The sequence below is a fragment of the Pristiophorus japonicus genome, chromosome 18, assembly GCF_044704955.1.
Source record: "Pristiophorus japonicus isolate sPriJap1 chromosome 18, sPriJap1.hap1, whole genome shotgun sequence".
Classification (NCBI taxonomy): Eukaryota; Metazoa; Chordata; class Chondrichthyes; family Pristiophoridae; genus Pristiophorus; species Pristiophorus japonicus.
Genome location: NC_091994.1, coordinates 102245920 through 102261433, shown reverse-complemented (window position 1 = coordinate 102261433; position 15514 = coordinate 102245920). Strand labels below are relative to the sequence as shown.

Below are 15514 nucleotides of genomic sequence, written 5' to 3'. Positions count from 1 at the left end.
ACCATGCTTGTAATTTAACCTATAGTGGGTGTGAATGAGTTATTGGGCCGGCTACACACCTGCTCTATGACAGTTTTACTTGGCTGATGATCTGATTTTTTGGGAGGTGCTCCCACCTCCAAAACAGACCATAGAAGTATTTTCATAAAATAGAGAAAGGTTGTGATGGAAGGACAGAGGAAGGGAGGATGAACAAGAAAGGTAGGGAAAAAAGACACAGGTGACACACTCCATTGGAGACTAAAAGCTGTGCCTCTCTCTTCCGCTATTTTTTGATACCATTATTAATGCCCTTCTGTTACCTCATGTTCCAGATACAACATCCAACAAATATTTCCTGTATCTTCACTGTATTGAAATAAAGACTCATCACACTATCTTCTACTCCAAAACTATGGGGCGCCTACTTCCTTCAGGGTTCCATTCCTCCAGAATTATATAAACCAACCTTGATGCCATCCTGTTTGACAAATCTTCTGGAATTTTTTTGAGGATGTATCTGGTAGAGTGGACAAGGGAGAACCGGTGGATGTGGTGTATTTGGACTTTCAAAAGGCTTTTGACAAGGTCCCACACAAGAGATTGGTGTGCAAAATTAAAGCACATGGTATTGGGGGTAATGTACTGACGTGGATAGAGAACTGGTTGGCAGATAGGAAGCAGAGTCATAGAAACATAGAAAATAGGTGCAGGAGCCCTTCTAGCCTGCACCGCCATTCAATGAGTTCATGGCTGAACATGAAACTTCAGTACCCCATTCCTGCTGTCTCGCCATACCCCTTGATCCCCCGAGTAGTAAAGACTTCATCTAACTCCCTTTTGAATATATTTAGTGAATTGGCCTCAACTACTTTCTGTGGTGGAGAATTCCACAGGTTCACCACTCTCTGGGTGAAGAAGTTTCTCCTCATCTCGGTCCTAAATGGCTTACCCCTTATCCTTAGACTGTGTCCCCTGGTTCTGGACTTCCCCAATATTGGGAACATTCTTCCTGCATCTAACCTGTCTAAACCCGTCAGAATTTTAAACGTTTCTATGAGGTCCCCTCTCATTCTTCTGAACTCCAGTGAATACAAGCCCAGTTGATCCAGTCTTTCTTGATAGGTCAGTCCCACCATCCCGGGAATCAGTCTGGTGAATCTTCGCTGCACTCCCTCAATAGCAAGAATGTCCTTCCTCAAGTTAGGAGACCAAAACTGTACACAATACTCCAGGTGTGGCCTCACCAAGGCCCTGTACAACTGTAGCAACACCTCCCTGCCCCTGTACTCAAATCCCCTCGCTATGAAGGCCAACATGCCATTTGCTTTCAGGATAAACGGGTCCTTTTCAGAATGGCAGGCAGTGACTAGTGGGGTGCCGCAGGGCTCATTGCTGGGACCCAAGCCATTTACAATATACATTAATGATTTGGATGAGGGAATTAGAGTAATATCTCCAAGTTTGCAGATGACACTAAGCTGGGTGGTGGTGTGAGCTGTGAGGAGGACGCTAAAAGGCTGCAGGGTGACTTGGACAGGTTAGTTGAGTGGGCAAATGAGTGGCAGATGCAGTATAATGTGGATAAATGTGAGGTTATCCACTTTGGTGGTTAAAACACAAAGGCAGAATATTATCTGAATGGCGGCAGATTAGGAAAAGGGGAGGTGCAACGAGACTTGGGTGTCATGGTACATCAGTCATTGAAAGTTGGCATGCAGGCACGACAGGCGGTGAAGAAGACAAATGGCATGTTGGCCTTCATAGCTAGGGTATTTGAGTAGAGGAGCAGGGAGGTCTTACTGCAGTTGTACAGGGTCTTAGTGAGGCCTCACCTGGAATATTGTGTTCAGTTTTGGCCTCCTAATCTGAGGAAGGACATTCTTGCTATTGAGGGAGTGCAGCGAAGGTTCACCAGACTGATTCCCGGAATGGCAGGACTGACATATGAGGAGAGACTGGATCGACTGGGCCTGTATTCACTGGAGTTTAGAGGGATTAGAGGGGATCTCATAGAAACATATAAAATTCTGATGGGACTGGACAGGTTAGATGCAGGAAGAATGTTCCTGATGTTGGGGAAGTCAGAACCAGGGGACATAGTCTAAGCATAAGGGGTAAGCCATTTAGGACTGAGATGAGAAGAAACTTCTTCACTCAGAGTTGTTAACCTGTGGAATTCCCTACTGCAGAGAGTTGTTGATGCCAGTTCATTGGATATATTCAAGAGGGAGTTAAATATGGCCCTTACGGCTAAAGGGATCAAGGGGTATGGAGAGAAAGCAGGAAAGGGGTACTGAGGTGAATGATCATCCATGATTTTATTGAATGGTGGTGCAGGCTCGAAGGGCCGAATGGCCTACTCCTGCACCTTTTTTCTATGTTTATCGCCATCTCTTTGATTCACCTCATGTCTTCCCATTGCAACCTTCTGCATCATGGGATTGACCTTTCACTTGTTTCCCCATTTTAAAAAGAATAGCGAGTAAATGGCATTTGTTTTCTTCACCTAAGTAAGGCCTGATATGTTGCTGACCACTTATTAGCCCAATGTCGTTGGTACCAATGTGCACCACGACAACTGGCTGTTCACCCTCCCTTTTCAGAATGTCCTGCTCCCAGCGTCGAGCAGGTGCGTGGTGAGGCCTATAAAAGGCTGCGTCGCTGAGTCGGGAGCAGCGTCGAGGAGGTGCGTGGTGAGGCCTATAAAAGGCTGCGAGGTCGGGCGGTGCGTCGCTAAGTCGGGAGCAGCGAGGAGGTGCGTGGTGAGGCGTGCTTGTGCAGCTACAGGGAGAAGGCAAAAAAGCAGAAAGAAATAGAAAGGGGACGTCACAGCCAAGGGGGTAAGTGATTGGCTGGTGATTGATTGGCGAGTAGTTTTTCTTTTTTCTCCGAGAACAGCGAGTATACTTTAACATTGTTGTTGCCAATTTAAGTGTATCTAAGGGTTAAGTCATGGCAGGAGAGCTCGGTCACGTGATATGCTCCTCCTGTACCATGTGGGAACTCATGTAGTCCCTGACGACTACATGTGCGGGAAGTGCATCCGCCTCCAGCTCCTGACGGACCGCGTTGCGGAATTGGAGCTGAGGGTGGATTCACTCTGGAGCATCCACGATGCTGAGAATGACGTGAGTAGCACGTGTAGTGAGTTGGTCTTACCGCAGGTGAAGGGTCCACAGCTAGCTAGGGAATGGAAGACCAGCAGGAAGGTGTCTTAATGCAAGGAGTATCCGCAATAAGGTGGATGAATTAAGTGTGCAAATAGATGTTAACAAATATGATGTGATTGGGATTACGGTGACGTGGCTCCAGGATGATCAGGGCTGGGAACTCAACATCCAGGGGTATTCAACATTCAGGAAGGATAGAAAAAAAGGAAAAGGAGGTGGGGTAGCATTGCTGGTTAAAGAGGAGATTAATGCAATAGTTAGGAAAGACATTAGCTTGGATGATGTGGAATCTATATGGGTAGAGCTGCAGAACACTAAAGGGCAAAAAACATTAGTGGGAGTTGTGTACAGACCTCCAAACAGTAGTAGTGATGTTGGGGAGGGTATCAAACAGGAAATTAGGAGTGCATGCAATAAAGATGCAGCAGTTATAATGGGTGACTTTAATATGCACATAGATTGGGCTGGCCAAACTGGAAGCAATACGGTGGAGGAGGATTTCCTGAAGTGCATAAGGGATGGTTTTCTAGACCAATATGTCGAGGAACCAACTCGGGGGGAGGCCATCTTGGACTGGGTGTTGTGTAATGAGAGAGGATTAATTAACAATCTCATTGTGCGAGGCCCCTTGGGGAAGAGTGACCATAATATGGTGGAATTCTGCATTAGGATGGAGAATGAAACAGTTAATTCAGAGACCATGGTCCAGAACTTAAAGAAGGGTAACTTTGAAGGTATGAGGCGTGAATTGGCTAAGATAGATTGGCGAATGATACTTAAGGGGTTGACTGTGGATGGGCAATGGCAGACATTTAGAGACCGCATGGATGAATTACAACAATTGTACATTCCTGTCTGGCGTAAAAATAAAAAAGGGAAGGTGGCTCAACCGTGGCTATCAAGGGAAATCAGGGATAGTATTAAAGCCAAGGAAGTGGCATACAAATTGGCCAGAAATAGCAGCGAACCTGGGGACTGGGAGAAATTTAGAACTCAGCAGAGGAGGACAAAGGGTTTGATTAGGGCAGGGAAAATGGAGTACGAGAGGAAGCTTGCAGGGAACATTAAGGCGGATTGCAAAAGTTTCTATAGGTATGTGTGTCTATGTTTCTTACGGCCAAAGGGATCAAGGGGTAGGGAGAGAAAGCAGGAAAGGAGTACTGAGGTGAACAATCAGCCATGATCTTATTGAATGGTGGTGCAGGCTCGAAGGGCCGAATGGCCTACTCCTGCACCTATTTTCTATGTCTATGTTTCTATTAAGAGCAGTGCAAGGAAGGTATTGCAGGGGTCCCCTGCGGTCATCCCCCAGCAGAACAGATACACCGTTTTGAGTACTGTTGAGGGGGATGATTCATCAGGGGAGGGCAGCAGCAGCCAAGTTCATGGCACCGTGGCTGGCTCTGCTGCACAGGAGGGCAGGAAAAAGAGTGGGAGAGCAATAGTGATAGGGGATTCGATTGTAAGGGGAATAGATAGGCGTTTCTGCGGCCCCAACTGAGACTCCAGGATGGTATGTTACCTCCCTGGTGCAAGGGTCAAGGATGTCTCGGAGCGGGTGCAGGACATTCTGAAAAGGGAGGGTGAACAGCCAGTTGTCGTGGTGCACATTGGTACCAACGATATAGGTAAAAAAAGGGATGAGGTCCTACGAGACGAATTTAAGGAGCTAGGAGCTAAATTAAAACGTAGGACCTGAAAAGTAGTAATCTCGGGATTGCTACCAGTGCCACGTGCTAGTCAGAGTAGGAATCACAGGATAGCGCAGATGAATATGTGGCTTGAGCAGTGGCGCAGCAGGGAGGGATTCAAATTCGTGGGGCATTGGAACCGGTACTGGGGGAGGTGGGACTATTACAAACCGGACGGTCTGCACCTAGGCAGGACCGGAATCAATGTCCGAGGGGGAGTGTTTGCTAGTGCTGTTGGGGAGGAGTTAAACTAATATGGCAGGGGGATGGGAACCAGTGCAGGGAGACAGAGGGAAACAAAAAGGAGACAAAAGCAAATGACAGAAAGGAGATGAGTAAAAGTGGAGGGCAGAGAAACCCAAGGCAAAAAACAAAAAGGGTCACTGAATGTAAAGGGGCTGCAGGAGGGGTCAAAACTAAAAATCATGGTTTAAAAACTAGGATTAAAACACTCTACCTAAATGAACGCAGCATTCGAAATAAAGTAAAAGAGTTGACGGCACAAATCATTACAAATGGGTATGATTTGGTGGCCATTACAGAAACATGGTTGCACAGTGGCCAAGACTGGGAATTAAACATACAGGGGTATCTGACAATTCGGAAAGATAGACAAGAAGGGAAAGGAGGTGGGGTAGCTCTGTTAATAAAGGATGATATCAGGGCAGTTGTGAGAGACAATATTGGCTCGAATGAACAAAATGTTGAATCATTGTGGGTGGAGATTAGAGATAGTAAGGGGAAAAAGTCACTGGTGGGTATAGTTTATAGGCCCCCAAATAATAACTTCACGGTGGGGCGGACAATAATCAAGGGAATAATGGAGGCATGTGAAAAAGGAACGGCAGTAGTCATGGGGGATTTTAACCTACATATCGATTGGTCAAATCAAATCGCACGGGGTAGCCTGGAGGAGGAATTCATAGAATGCATACGGGATTGATTGTTAGAACAGTATGTTACAGAACCTACAAGGGAGCAAGCTATCTTAGATCTAGTCCTGTGTACTGAGACAGGAAAAATAAACGATCTCCTGGTAAAAGATCCTCTCGGAATGGGTGATGACAGTATGGTTGAATTTGTAATACAGATTGAGGGTGAGGATGTTGTGTCAGAAACGAGCGTACTATGCTTAAACAAAGGGCACTACAGTGGGATGAGGGCAGAGTTGGCTAAAGTAGACTGGAAACACAGACTAAACGGTGGCACAATTGAGGAACAGTGGAGGACTTTTAAGGAGCTCTTTCATCGTGCGCAACAAAAATATATTCCAGTGAAAAAGAAGGGCGGTAAGAGAAGGGATAACCAAGGAAATAAAGGAGAGTATCAAATTAAAGACCAATGTGTATAAGGTGGCCAAGGTTAGTGGGAAACTAGAAAATTCAGAAAATTTTAAACAACAGCAAAGAATGACTAAAAAAGCAACAAAGAAAGGAAAGATAGATTACGAAGGTAAACTTGCGCAAAACATAAAAACAGATAGTAAAAGCTTTTACAGATATATAAAATGAAAAAGAGTGACTAATGTAAATGTTGGTCCCTTAGAAGATGAGAAGGGGGATTTAATAATGGGAAATGTGGAAATGGCTGAGACCTTAAACAATTATTTTGCTTCGGTCTTCACAGTGAAAGACACAAAAACCATGCCAAAAATTACTCGTCACAGGAATATGGGAAGGGAGGACCTTGAGACAATCACTATCACTAGGGGGGGGGGGGGGGGGGGGGTAGTGCTAGACAGGCTAATGGGACTCAAGCTGGACAAGTCCCCTGGTCCTGATGAAATGCATCCCAGGGTATTAAAAGAGATGGCGGAAGTTATAGCAGATGCATTCGTTATAATCTACCAAAATTCTCTGGACTCTGGGGAGGTACCAGCGGATTGGAAAGCAGCTAATGTAACGCCTCTATTTAAAAAAGGGGACAGACAAAAGGCAGGTAACTATAGGCCGGTTAGTTTAACATCTGTAGTGGGGAAAATGCTTGAAACTTTCATTAAGGAAAAAATAGCGGGACATCTAGATAGGAATAGTGCAATCAAGCAGACGCAGCATGGATTCATGAAGGGGAAATCATGTTTAACTAACTTACTGGAATTCTTTGAGGATATAACGAGCATGGTGGATAGAGGTGTACCGATGGATGTGGTGTATTTAGATTTCCAAAAGGCATTCAATAAGGTGCCACACAAAAGGAGGTTACTGCAGAAGATAGAGGTACGCGGAGTCAGAGGAAATGTATTATCATGGATAGAGAATTGGCTGGCGAACAGAAAGCAGAGAGTCGGGATAAATGGGTTCTTTTCGGGTTGGAAATCGGTGGTTAGTGGTGTGCCACAGGGATCGGTGCTGGGACCACAACTGTTTACAATATACATAGATGACTTGGAAGAGGGGACAGAGTGTAGTGTAACAAAATTTGCAGATGACACAAAGATTAGTGGGAAAGTGGGTTGTGTAGAGGACACAGAGAGGCTGCAAAGAGAATTGGATAGGTTAAGCGAATGGGCTAAGGTTTGGCAGATGGAATACAATGTCGGAAAATGTGAGGTCATCCACCTTGGGAAAAAAAAACAGTAAAAGGGAATATTATTTGAATGGGGAGAAATTACAACATGCTGCGCTGCAGAGGAATCTGGGGGTCCTTGTGTATGAAACTCTTTTGGAAAAGCCTACTGCACCTGGTATTCCCAGGCAGTCTCCCATCCAAGTACTAACCAGGCCTGACTCTGCTTAGCTTCCGAGATCAGGCGTTTTCAGACTAATCCCAAAAAGTTAGTTTGCAGGTGCAGCAGGTAATCAAGAAGGTGAATGGAATGTTGGCCTTCATTGCGAGAGGGATGGAGTACAAAAGCAGGGAGGTCCTGCTGCAACTGTATAGGGTATTGGTGAGGCCGCACCTAGAGTACTGCGTGCAGTTTTGGTCACCTTACTTAAGGAAGAATATACTGGCTTTGGAGGGGGTACAGAGACGATTCACTAGGCTGATTCTGGAGATGAGGGGGTTACCTTATGATGATAGATTGAGTAGACTGAGTCTTTACTCGTTGGAGTTCAGAAGGATGAGGGGTGATCTTATAGAAACATTTAAAATAATGAAAGGGATAGACAAGATAGAGGCAGAGAGGTTGTTTCCACTGGTCGGGGAGACTAGAACTAGGGGGCACAGCCTCAAAATACGGGGGAGCCAATTTAAAACCGAGGTGAGAAGGAATTTCTTCTCCCAGAGGGTTGTGAATCTGTGAAATTCTCTGCCCAAGGAAGCAGTTGAGGCTAGCTCATTGAATGTATTCAAATCACAGATAGATGGACTTTTAACCAATAAGGGAATTAAGGGTTACAGGGAGCGGGCGGGTAAGCAGAGCTGAGTCCACGGCCAGATCAGCCATGATCTTGTTGAATGGCGGAGCAGGCTCGAGGGGCTAGATGGCCTACTCCTGTTCCTAATTCTTATGTTTCAACTTCAATTGCATGGAATCGGTTTCCCATCAGTTGGGGGAAGTCTTGCTTCCATGGCTATTATAGTGCAGTACATTTATTTTCTTTGAAGTTTGTAAAATGGGAATGTTACGCTTTCAAATTGATACTTCATAGAAACACAATCCGTTGCCAAGATTCTGGGTGGGATGAGCTGACAAAAACCACTAACCTTCATAGAAGAGGATTATAAATCCGGACTGGTGCACAGCCACACCATCCAAGAGTCAGATTGGGTACTTGCCCATATTGTCACCTCCAACAATTTTCCAGCCATCAAAATGAATGAGATGGGAGGAGTGTGCGATTCCCCAATATGCTCTCCCAGAAGGCAAGGGGCCATGTTGAGAGTGCGCATTCACAAAATTTACCCTTACATGCAATCTAAAATGTACTGCAGGACAGAGAAGCAGTCGCTTTAAGAGTCAGATATTATAAGAGGATTCTATATCCTTAATTGTGGGTAGATCTGCTTGGATCATCTAGGACTACCACTCACAGACACCAATTCCCAGAGAATGTTCATAGCCTGTGGTAGTTGTCAGACACTATTTTAAACCTTCCATCCCCATGATTCATTTTGAGATGCACTCCAGAGTTTTATCGTTTCTTTCTTTCCCATCACCTTCCCTTCTGGATAAAACACAAGCTGGAGGTCATTTAATTGCTACTTCCAGATTTGTCCCATCTTCCCTCCTACTCTTTTCAACTTCAGTGGAATCTGGCACTAATCTGCCTTAGCTTTACACCTCAGTTTCTTTAAAATAAAACACTCGGTTTAAAATGTTTGGCAAAGGATTGAATTGTAGAGTAAATTTATAAAATGTAGCCTCTCTCTCTCGAAGGCCACGGGGTGGCCTTTAAAGCAAGCTTCAGAGGAACATTTTCACAGGTAAGAGTGGAACATAGCAAAAAAGGAAAACATTTGTTAAAAATCCCCAGTAGACATGCTTCATGACACTGGAATTCCCAAACTCTTGATTACAAATCAAAGACCGTTTTGCTTTGGAGTCCTGGCGAGCAGACCTTCATTGTGTCCAACAATAACAGAGAATAGTCACACTCCATTTATCACAATCCTGCTACAAGCAGAGATGTTCCATGTGGCCACATTGTGTTTTATAATATATACTGAACTTTTCCTGCTCTTGCTTAAAGGAAACAAGATAACAGATACTCATTGTGCAAAGAAAACTTCTTCCATATTAAAAAGTATTGTTATTTCACACCCTCATGCAAAACTGACAAAAATGATCTTCTCTCCTGAAGATGCAGTTTCTGAACGGATCTGAAGATGAAAGATGAAGTTCCAGTGGAGGTTGACAAGCAGAGTGACGATAGATGAACAAGACAAGGTGTGGACAGTGGAGGTCCTTTTGAGTTAAGAGAAATCTGGAATTCTCTCCCCCCAAGGCTGTGGATGCTGAGACAATTAGACCTTTCAAGATTGAAATCAATAGATTTTTGCTACCCAATGGTATCAAGCAATATGGAGTGGAGGTACAAGTCAGCCATGATTCAGTGAATGGCGGTTCAGGTTCAAGGGGCTGAATGGCCTACCCCGTATCCAAGTTCCTAATATGCACTCTATCCTCACCGATTTACAGTGTCCAAGGTGAAACAATAATACCCTTTTTCCTGCTAAGAATTGTAGGTAAATTTGTCACCATGGATTCAGTTTTTGGACTGGTTGAAGAATATTCATTTGAGATCCTTAAGTTTCTAATCTATTCTTCTTAGATTCACAAGAATTCTTAGATTCCCTTTTTGAGAGTTTTAGTCCCCCCCCACCCCTATCTACAGGCATTCTTGGATCGAGATTTGACAAGATGCCACATAAAAGGTTACTGCGCAAGATAAAAGTTCACAGGGTTGGGGGTAATATATTAGCATGGATAGAGGATTGGCTAACGAACAGAAAACAAAGAGTAGGGATAAATGGTTCATTCTCGGGTTGGCAATCAGTAACCAGTGGGGTGCCACAGGGATCAGTGCTGGGTCCCCAACTATTTACAATCTATATTAACGACTTGGAGGAAGGGACCAAGTGTAACGCAGCCAAGTTTGCCGACGATACAAAGATGGGAGGGAAAGCAATGTGTGAGGAAGACACAAAAAATCTGCAAAATGACATAGACAGGCTAAGTGAGTGGGAAAAAAATTGGCAGATGGAGTATAATGTTGAAAAGTGTGAGGTCATGCACTTTGGCAGAAAAAAAAAATCAAAGCGCAAGTTATTATTTAAATGGAGAAAGATTGTAAAGTGCTGCAGTACAGCGGGACCTGGGGGTACTTATGCATGAAACAAAAAAGGTACAGCAAGTGATCAGGAAAGCCAATGCAAAGGGGATGGAGTATAAAAGCAGGGAAGTTTTGCTACAGTTGTAGAGTATTGGTGAGGCCGCACCTGGAATACTGCGTGCAGTTTTGGTTTCCATATTTACGAAAGGACATACTTGCTTTGGAGGCAGTTCAGAGAAGGTTCACTAGATTGATTCCAGAAATGAGGGGGTTGACTTATGAGGAAAGGTTGAGCAGGTTGGGCTTCTACTCATTGGAATTCAGAATAATGAGGTGTGATCTTGTCGAAACATATTAGATTATGAGGGAGCTTGACAAGGTGGATGCAGAGAGGATGTTTCCACTGATAGGGGAGACTAGAACTAGAGGGCATGATCTTAGAATAAGGAGCCGCCCATTTAAAACTGAGATGAGGAGAAATTTCTTCTCTCACAGAGGGTTATGGATCTGTGGAATTCGCTGCCTCAGAGAGCTGTGGAAGCTGGGACACTGAAAAAATTTAAGACAGAAATAGAGTTTCTTAAATGATAAGGGAATAAGGGGTTATGGAGAGCGGGCAGGGAAGTGGAACGGAGTCCATGATCGGATCAGCCATAATCGTATTAAATGGCGGAGCAGGCTCGAGGGGCCGTATGGCCTACACCTGCTCCTATTTCTTATGTTCTTATGAGATTATGCTGCTGCTCCAAATTACATCTCATTGATCATGTCTCGTCTAAAATCAGATCTCTGCCACTAACCTGATGAAATGATGGCCAGCGAGAGATAGGCCACTGCTTCCTTTACATATGTGTCGCCTTCCTTATTTTGTAGGATTGACACAGCTTTGGAGTGACAGTGTCTCTGCATTAGGTCTCGATCTTCTGACTTAAAGATGTCCATTATGGGCAAGAGGCAGGAGGTATCACCGATCTCGATAACTTTCTTTATTAGCTACAAAAAAAAAGAAACTTTTTGAGACCTCAACAACTTGGTGATGACCCCTTAATTCATTGACATTCACCAAAATAACACACAAATTAATTATAAGAACATCCAGGACCTGAAAAAAACTTATCTGGTAAATATTTTGTCCCGTGATCCCTCTCGTATTCCCTCTATCAAATCTTTCCTTCAATTTGCTGATCCAAAGGAGACCTTATTGTATGTCCTTTCCAGATCATATACACCCTATGAAAATCCTAATAGTCGACTAAATCGTGTACACAGAGTGGACGTTTACAACTTGACTCGTAACCCTAAGATTGAGGCCTAGAAATTTGTCACCGTAGCAGCCATTTTCAGCTCTATGGTGCCGTTTTGTGTTCAAAATGGCATCCGCGTAGGAAGCGTGTGCCGGACGTATGCAAAGTACACAGATCGTATCATCATTCAGTGTGGAATACTGATCTGATGCCAGCGCTGCCATTTTTTTTAACCTCAAAAGCTGTAAACGCCCCCTCAATCTCTCACAGTTCAGCAGCATGAAGTACCCCCCCACCCATGCTATTTAAAGAGATTTCAGGTTAGATTTCTACTGACTGAGTTTGTAGAGGTGTTTCTTGGTTTGGTGTCTTATTTGAAGTTACTGAATTCTCAAAGGAGTGGTAGCGCAGGTTACATCAAGGCAAACCAGATTGCTCCCACACATGGGTGCTGTAGTTTGTAGCCACACAGGAGGACAAGCTGCTCGAAGAGGGAGGCGGGGGAGAAAGACTCTCAGCAGGCTATATCCACCCTGGGTCTTCAGGGATTACTTTTCCTACCTCAACCTCAGCGAGGAACAGTGCATGCGATGTCTCCACTTCACTAAGGAGGTGCTCACTGCAATCTGCCACGTGTTGCAGGCAGTCCTGCAGCCTCAGAGCAGGGCAAAGATGCCATTGCCATCAGCTATGAAGGTAAGCATAGCCATGAATTTTGTTGCGTCGGGCTCCTTCCTGGCTGGAGCAGGTGACATTTGCAACATCTCTCAGTTCGCCGTTTACCATTGCACTGAGGCTCTGTATGCAAATAAAGGCGCATACATTCATTCTCTCTTGCCAGAGAGAAGCAGGGGGAGCAAGGACAAGGCTTCATCAGGATAGCAGGCTTCCCCAGGGTGCGGGGTGCCATTGACTGCACACATGTTGCTTAGCGGGCATCGCATGCAAACTCGGAGATGCACCGCAACCAGAAGGGATTCCACTCCCTCAACATCCAGCTGGTGTGTGACCATACTCAGTGCATCATGCAATTCAATGCTCGGTATCCTGACAACAGCCATGTTTGCCTTCATTCTGCGGAACTCCAGTGTATCATCTGAATTTGAGCCACCACAACAAACCAGAGGGTGCTACTGGGCAACAAGGGCCATCTACTGACCATTTGGCTCATCCAACAGTGAACGCAACCCCAATTCCCCATTCACCAACAATTCCACACTTTACCTACCCTCTTACTGACCATTACAGGTCTTCTTGGTCACAATGCTACAGTAAAAGCCACCACAAAACATGCATTTCAAGCCAAATTTATAAATCAAAACATTGCAATGTTTCATACAAAACTCAACTGATCACCCTTGTGTATTCCCTTAGTGTCTGTCTTCCGTGTGTCTTGGCTTGTCTAGTGCTCCTATGCAGTGCTACCCCAGTGCCTGCAGCACGGCAGGTGGAAGGGTGCTGACTTCAAGTGGGGGAAGACTGCAGATGGCCTTGCAGGACCACCTCGAGCAGATCTGGAGGCCCGGCTTTGGACTGCACCACCGCTAGCTGGCTGTAGCAACAGCAAGGGCATTGGCGGAGTGGCAGAGTTGGGAGGACAACTGTAGTCATTCTGAGAGAGGACAGCAGGTCTGTGCTCCACGGAGCCATTGCCACTTCCCGGGACAGTGCCTCAGCAATCCTAGTAATCTGTTGTGAGGACAGACAACTGGACCCTTTCAATGCTGATGACTGCAGCCATGATGGCAGCCTGTGCTTGCGTGGCAACAAGCTAAGCTTGCATGACTGCAGTCTGAGCTTCCATTGCAGCACAGAGACGATGGGTGACTTCTGTCGGTATTCAGACGCTGCATCGTGTTTGGGTCCACAAGTGTGCCGATGGATTTTCCCATCACTTCCATGCTGGAAAGGATTGGCTCCAAGCTCTGCGCAAGGTTGGTGCTGGACTCCTCCATGCTTCTTAACGATGCAGTCTGGATTTCTGGCAGGTCTGTCAATGTGGCAAGCATTTAATTGTGCATACTCATCAGCGTTCTTCTGCAGACTGCCCCTTCGAAGTCCTCATCTGAGTCCTGTGCAGCAGAACTCATGTGAAACCACGTCCCCGGGGAGTTGGCAACTGCATTACCCTTTCCCCTGCCCTGGCTGCAGCCTACTCATGCCTGGTGACCCACCACATACAGATCCCACCTCTATGTTACCCTTTAAAGTACATGCACTGCCAGTATCTGCGTTGCTGGCTGCGAGAACAAGTAACGGTGTTTCTTCCTCATCAGTGTCTTCTTCATCTTCCACTAAAGCCTGCCCAGGTTGGAGTTCTTGGGTGTCTGAAAGAAGAATGGCACAAGCGTAGCGTTGTGCTGAGGGACGGCGGGAAGCAAGAGGTGCTTGCTTACACATGCTGCTTGTAAATCAGAAGAGATTGTGGGATGAGGGGGAAGTGGAATGGAAGAAACATAGAAACATAGACATAGAAAATAGGTGCAGGAATAGGCCATTCGGCCCTTCGAGCCTGCACCACCAATCAACAAGATCATAGCTGATCATTCACCTTAGTACCCCTTTCCTGCTTTCTCTCCATACCCCTTGATCCCTTTAGCCGTAAGGGCCATATCTAACTCCCTCTTGAATATATCCAATGAACTGACATCAACAACTCTCTGCGGTAGGGAATTCCACAGGTTAACAACTCTGAGTGAAGAAGTTTCTTCTCATCTCAGTCCTAAATGGCTTACTCCTTATCCTTAAACTGTGTCTCCTGGTTCTGGACTTCCCCAGATCGGGAACATTCTTCCAGCATCTAACCTGTCCAGTCCCGTCAGAATTTTATATGTTTCTATGAGATCCCCTCTCATCCCTCTAAACTCCAGTGAATACAGGACGAGTCGATCCAGTCTCTCCTCATATGTTAGCCCTGCTATCCTGGGAATCAGTCTGGTGAACCTTCGCTGCACTCCCTCAATAGCAAGAACGTCCTTCCTCAGATTAGGAGACGAAAACTGAACAATATTCCAGGTGGGGCCTCACCAAGGCCCTGTACAACTACAGTAAGACCTCCCTGCTCCTATACTCAAATCCCCTAGCTTGGAAGGCCAACATACCATTTGCCTCTTCACCGCCTGCTGCACCTGCATGCCAACTTTCAATGACTGATGTATCATGACACCCAGGTCTTGTTGCACCTGCCCTTTTCCTAAGCTGCCGCCATTCAAATAATATTCAGCCTTCGTGTTTTTGCCCCCAAAGTGGATAACCTCACATTTATCCACATTATACTGCATCTGCTATGCATTTGCCCACTCAGCTAACCTATCCAAGTCACCCTGCAGCCTCTTATCGTCCTCCTCACAGCTCACACCACCACCCAGCTTAGTGTCATCTTCAAACTTGGAGATATTGCACTCAATTCCTTCATTTAAATCATTAATGTATATTGTAAATAGCTGGATTCCCAGCACTGAGCTCTGCAGCACCCCACTAGTTACTGCCTGCCATTCTGAAAAGGACCCGTTTATCCCGACTCTCTGCTTCCTGTCTGCTAACCAGTTCTCTATCCACGTCAGTACATTACCCCCAATATTATATGCTTTAATTTTGCACACCAATCTCTTGTGTGGGATCCTGTCAAAAGCCTTTTGAAAGTCCAAATACACCACATCCACTGGTTCTCCCTTGTCCACTCTACTAGTTACATCCTCAAAAAATTCTAG

The 15514-nt window shown here is 45.4% G+C and overlaps 1 protein-coding gene across 1 annotated transcript in view; it reads right to left on the bottom strand.

Moving 5' to 3' along the window:
* Positions 1-15514, bottom strand: part of ttc34 (tetratricopeptide repeat domain 34) — a 153224-nt gene that overhangs the window by 95052 nt on the left and 42658 nt on the right. The window contains exon 3 of the mRNA XM_070860476.1: positions 11361-11553. Coding sequence (XP_070716577.1) covers positions 11361-11553 — 193 coding nt within the window. The remainder of the gene's footprint in view (positions 1-11360; positions 11554-15514) is intronic.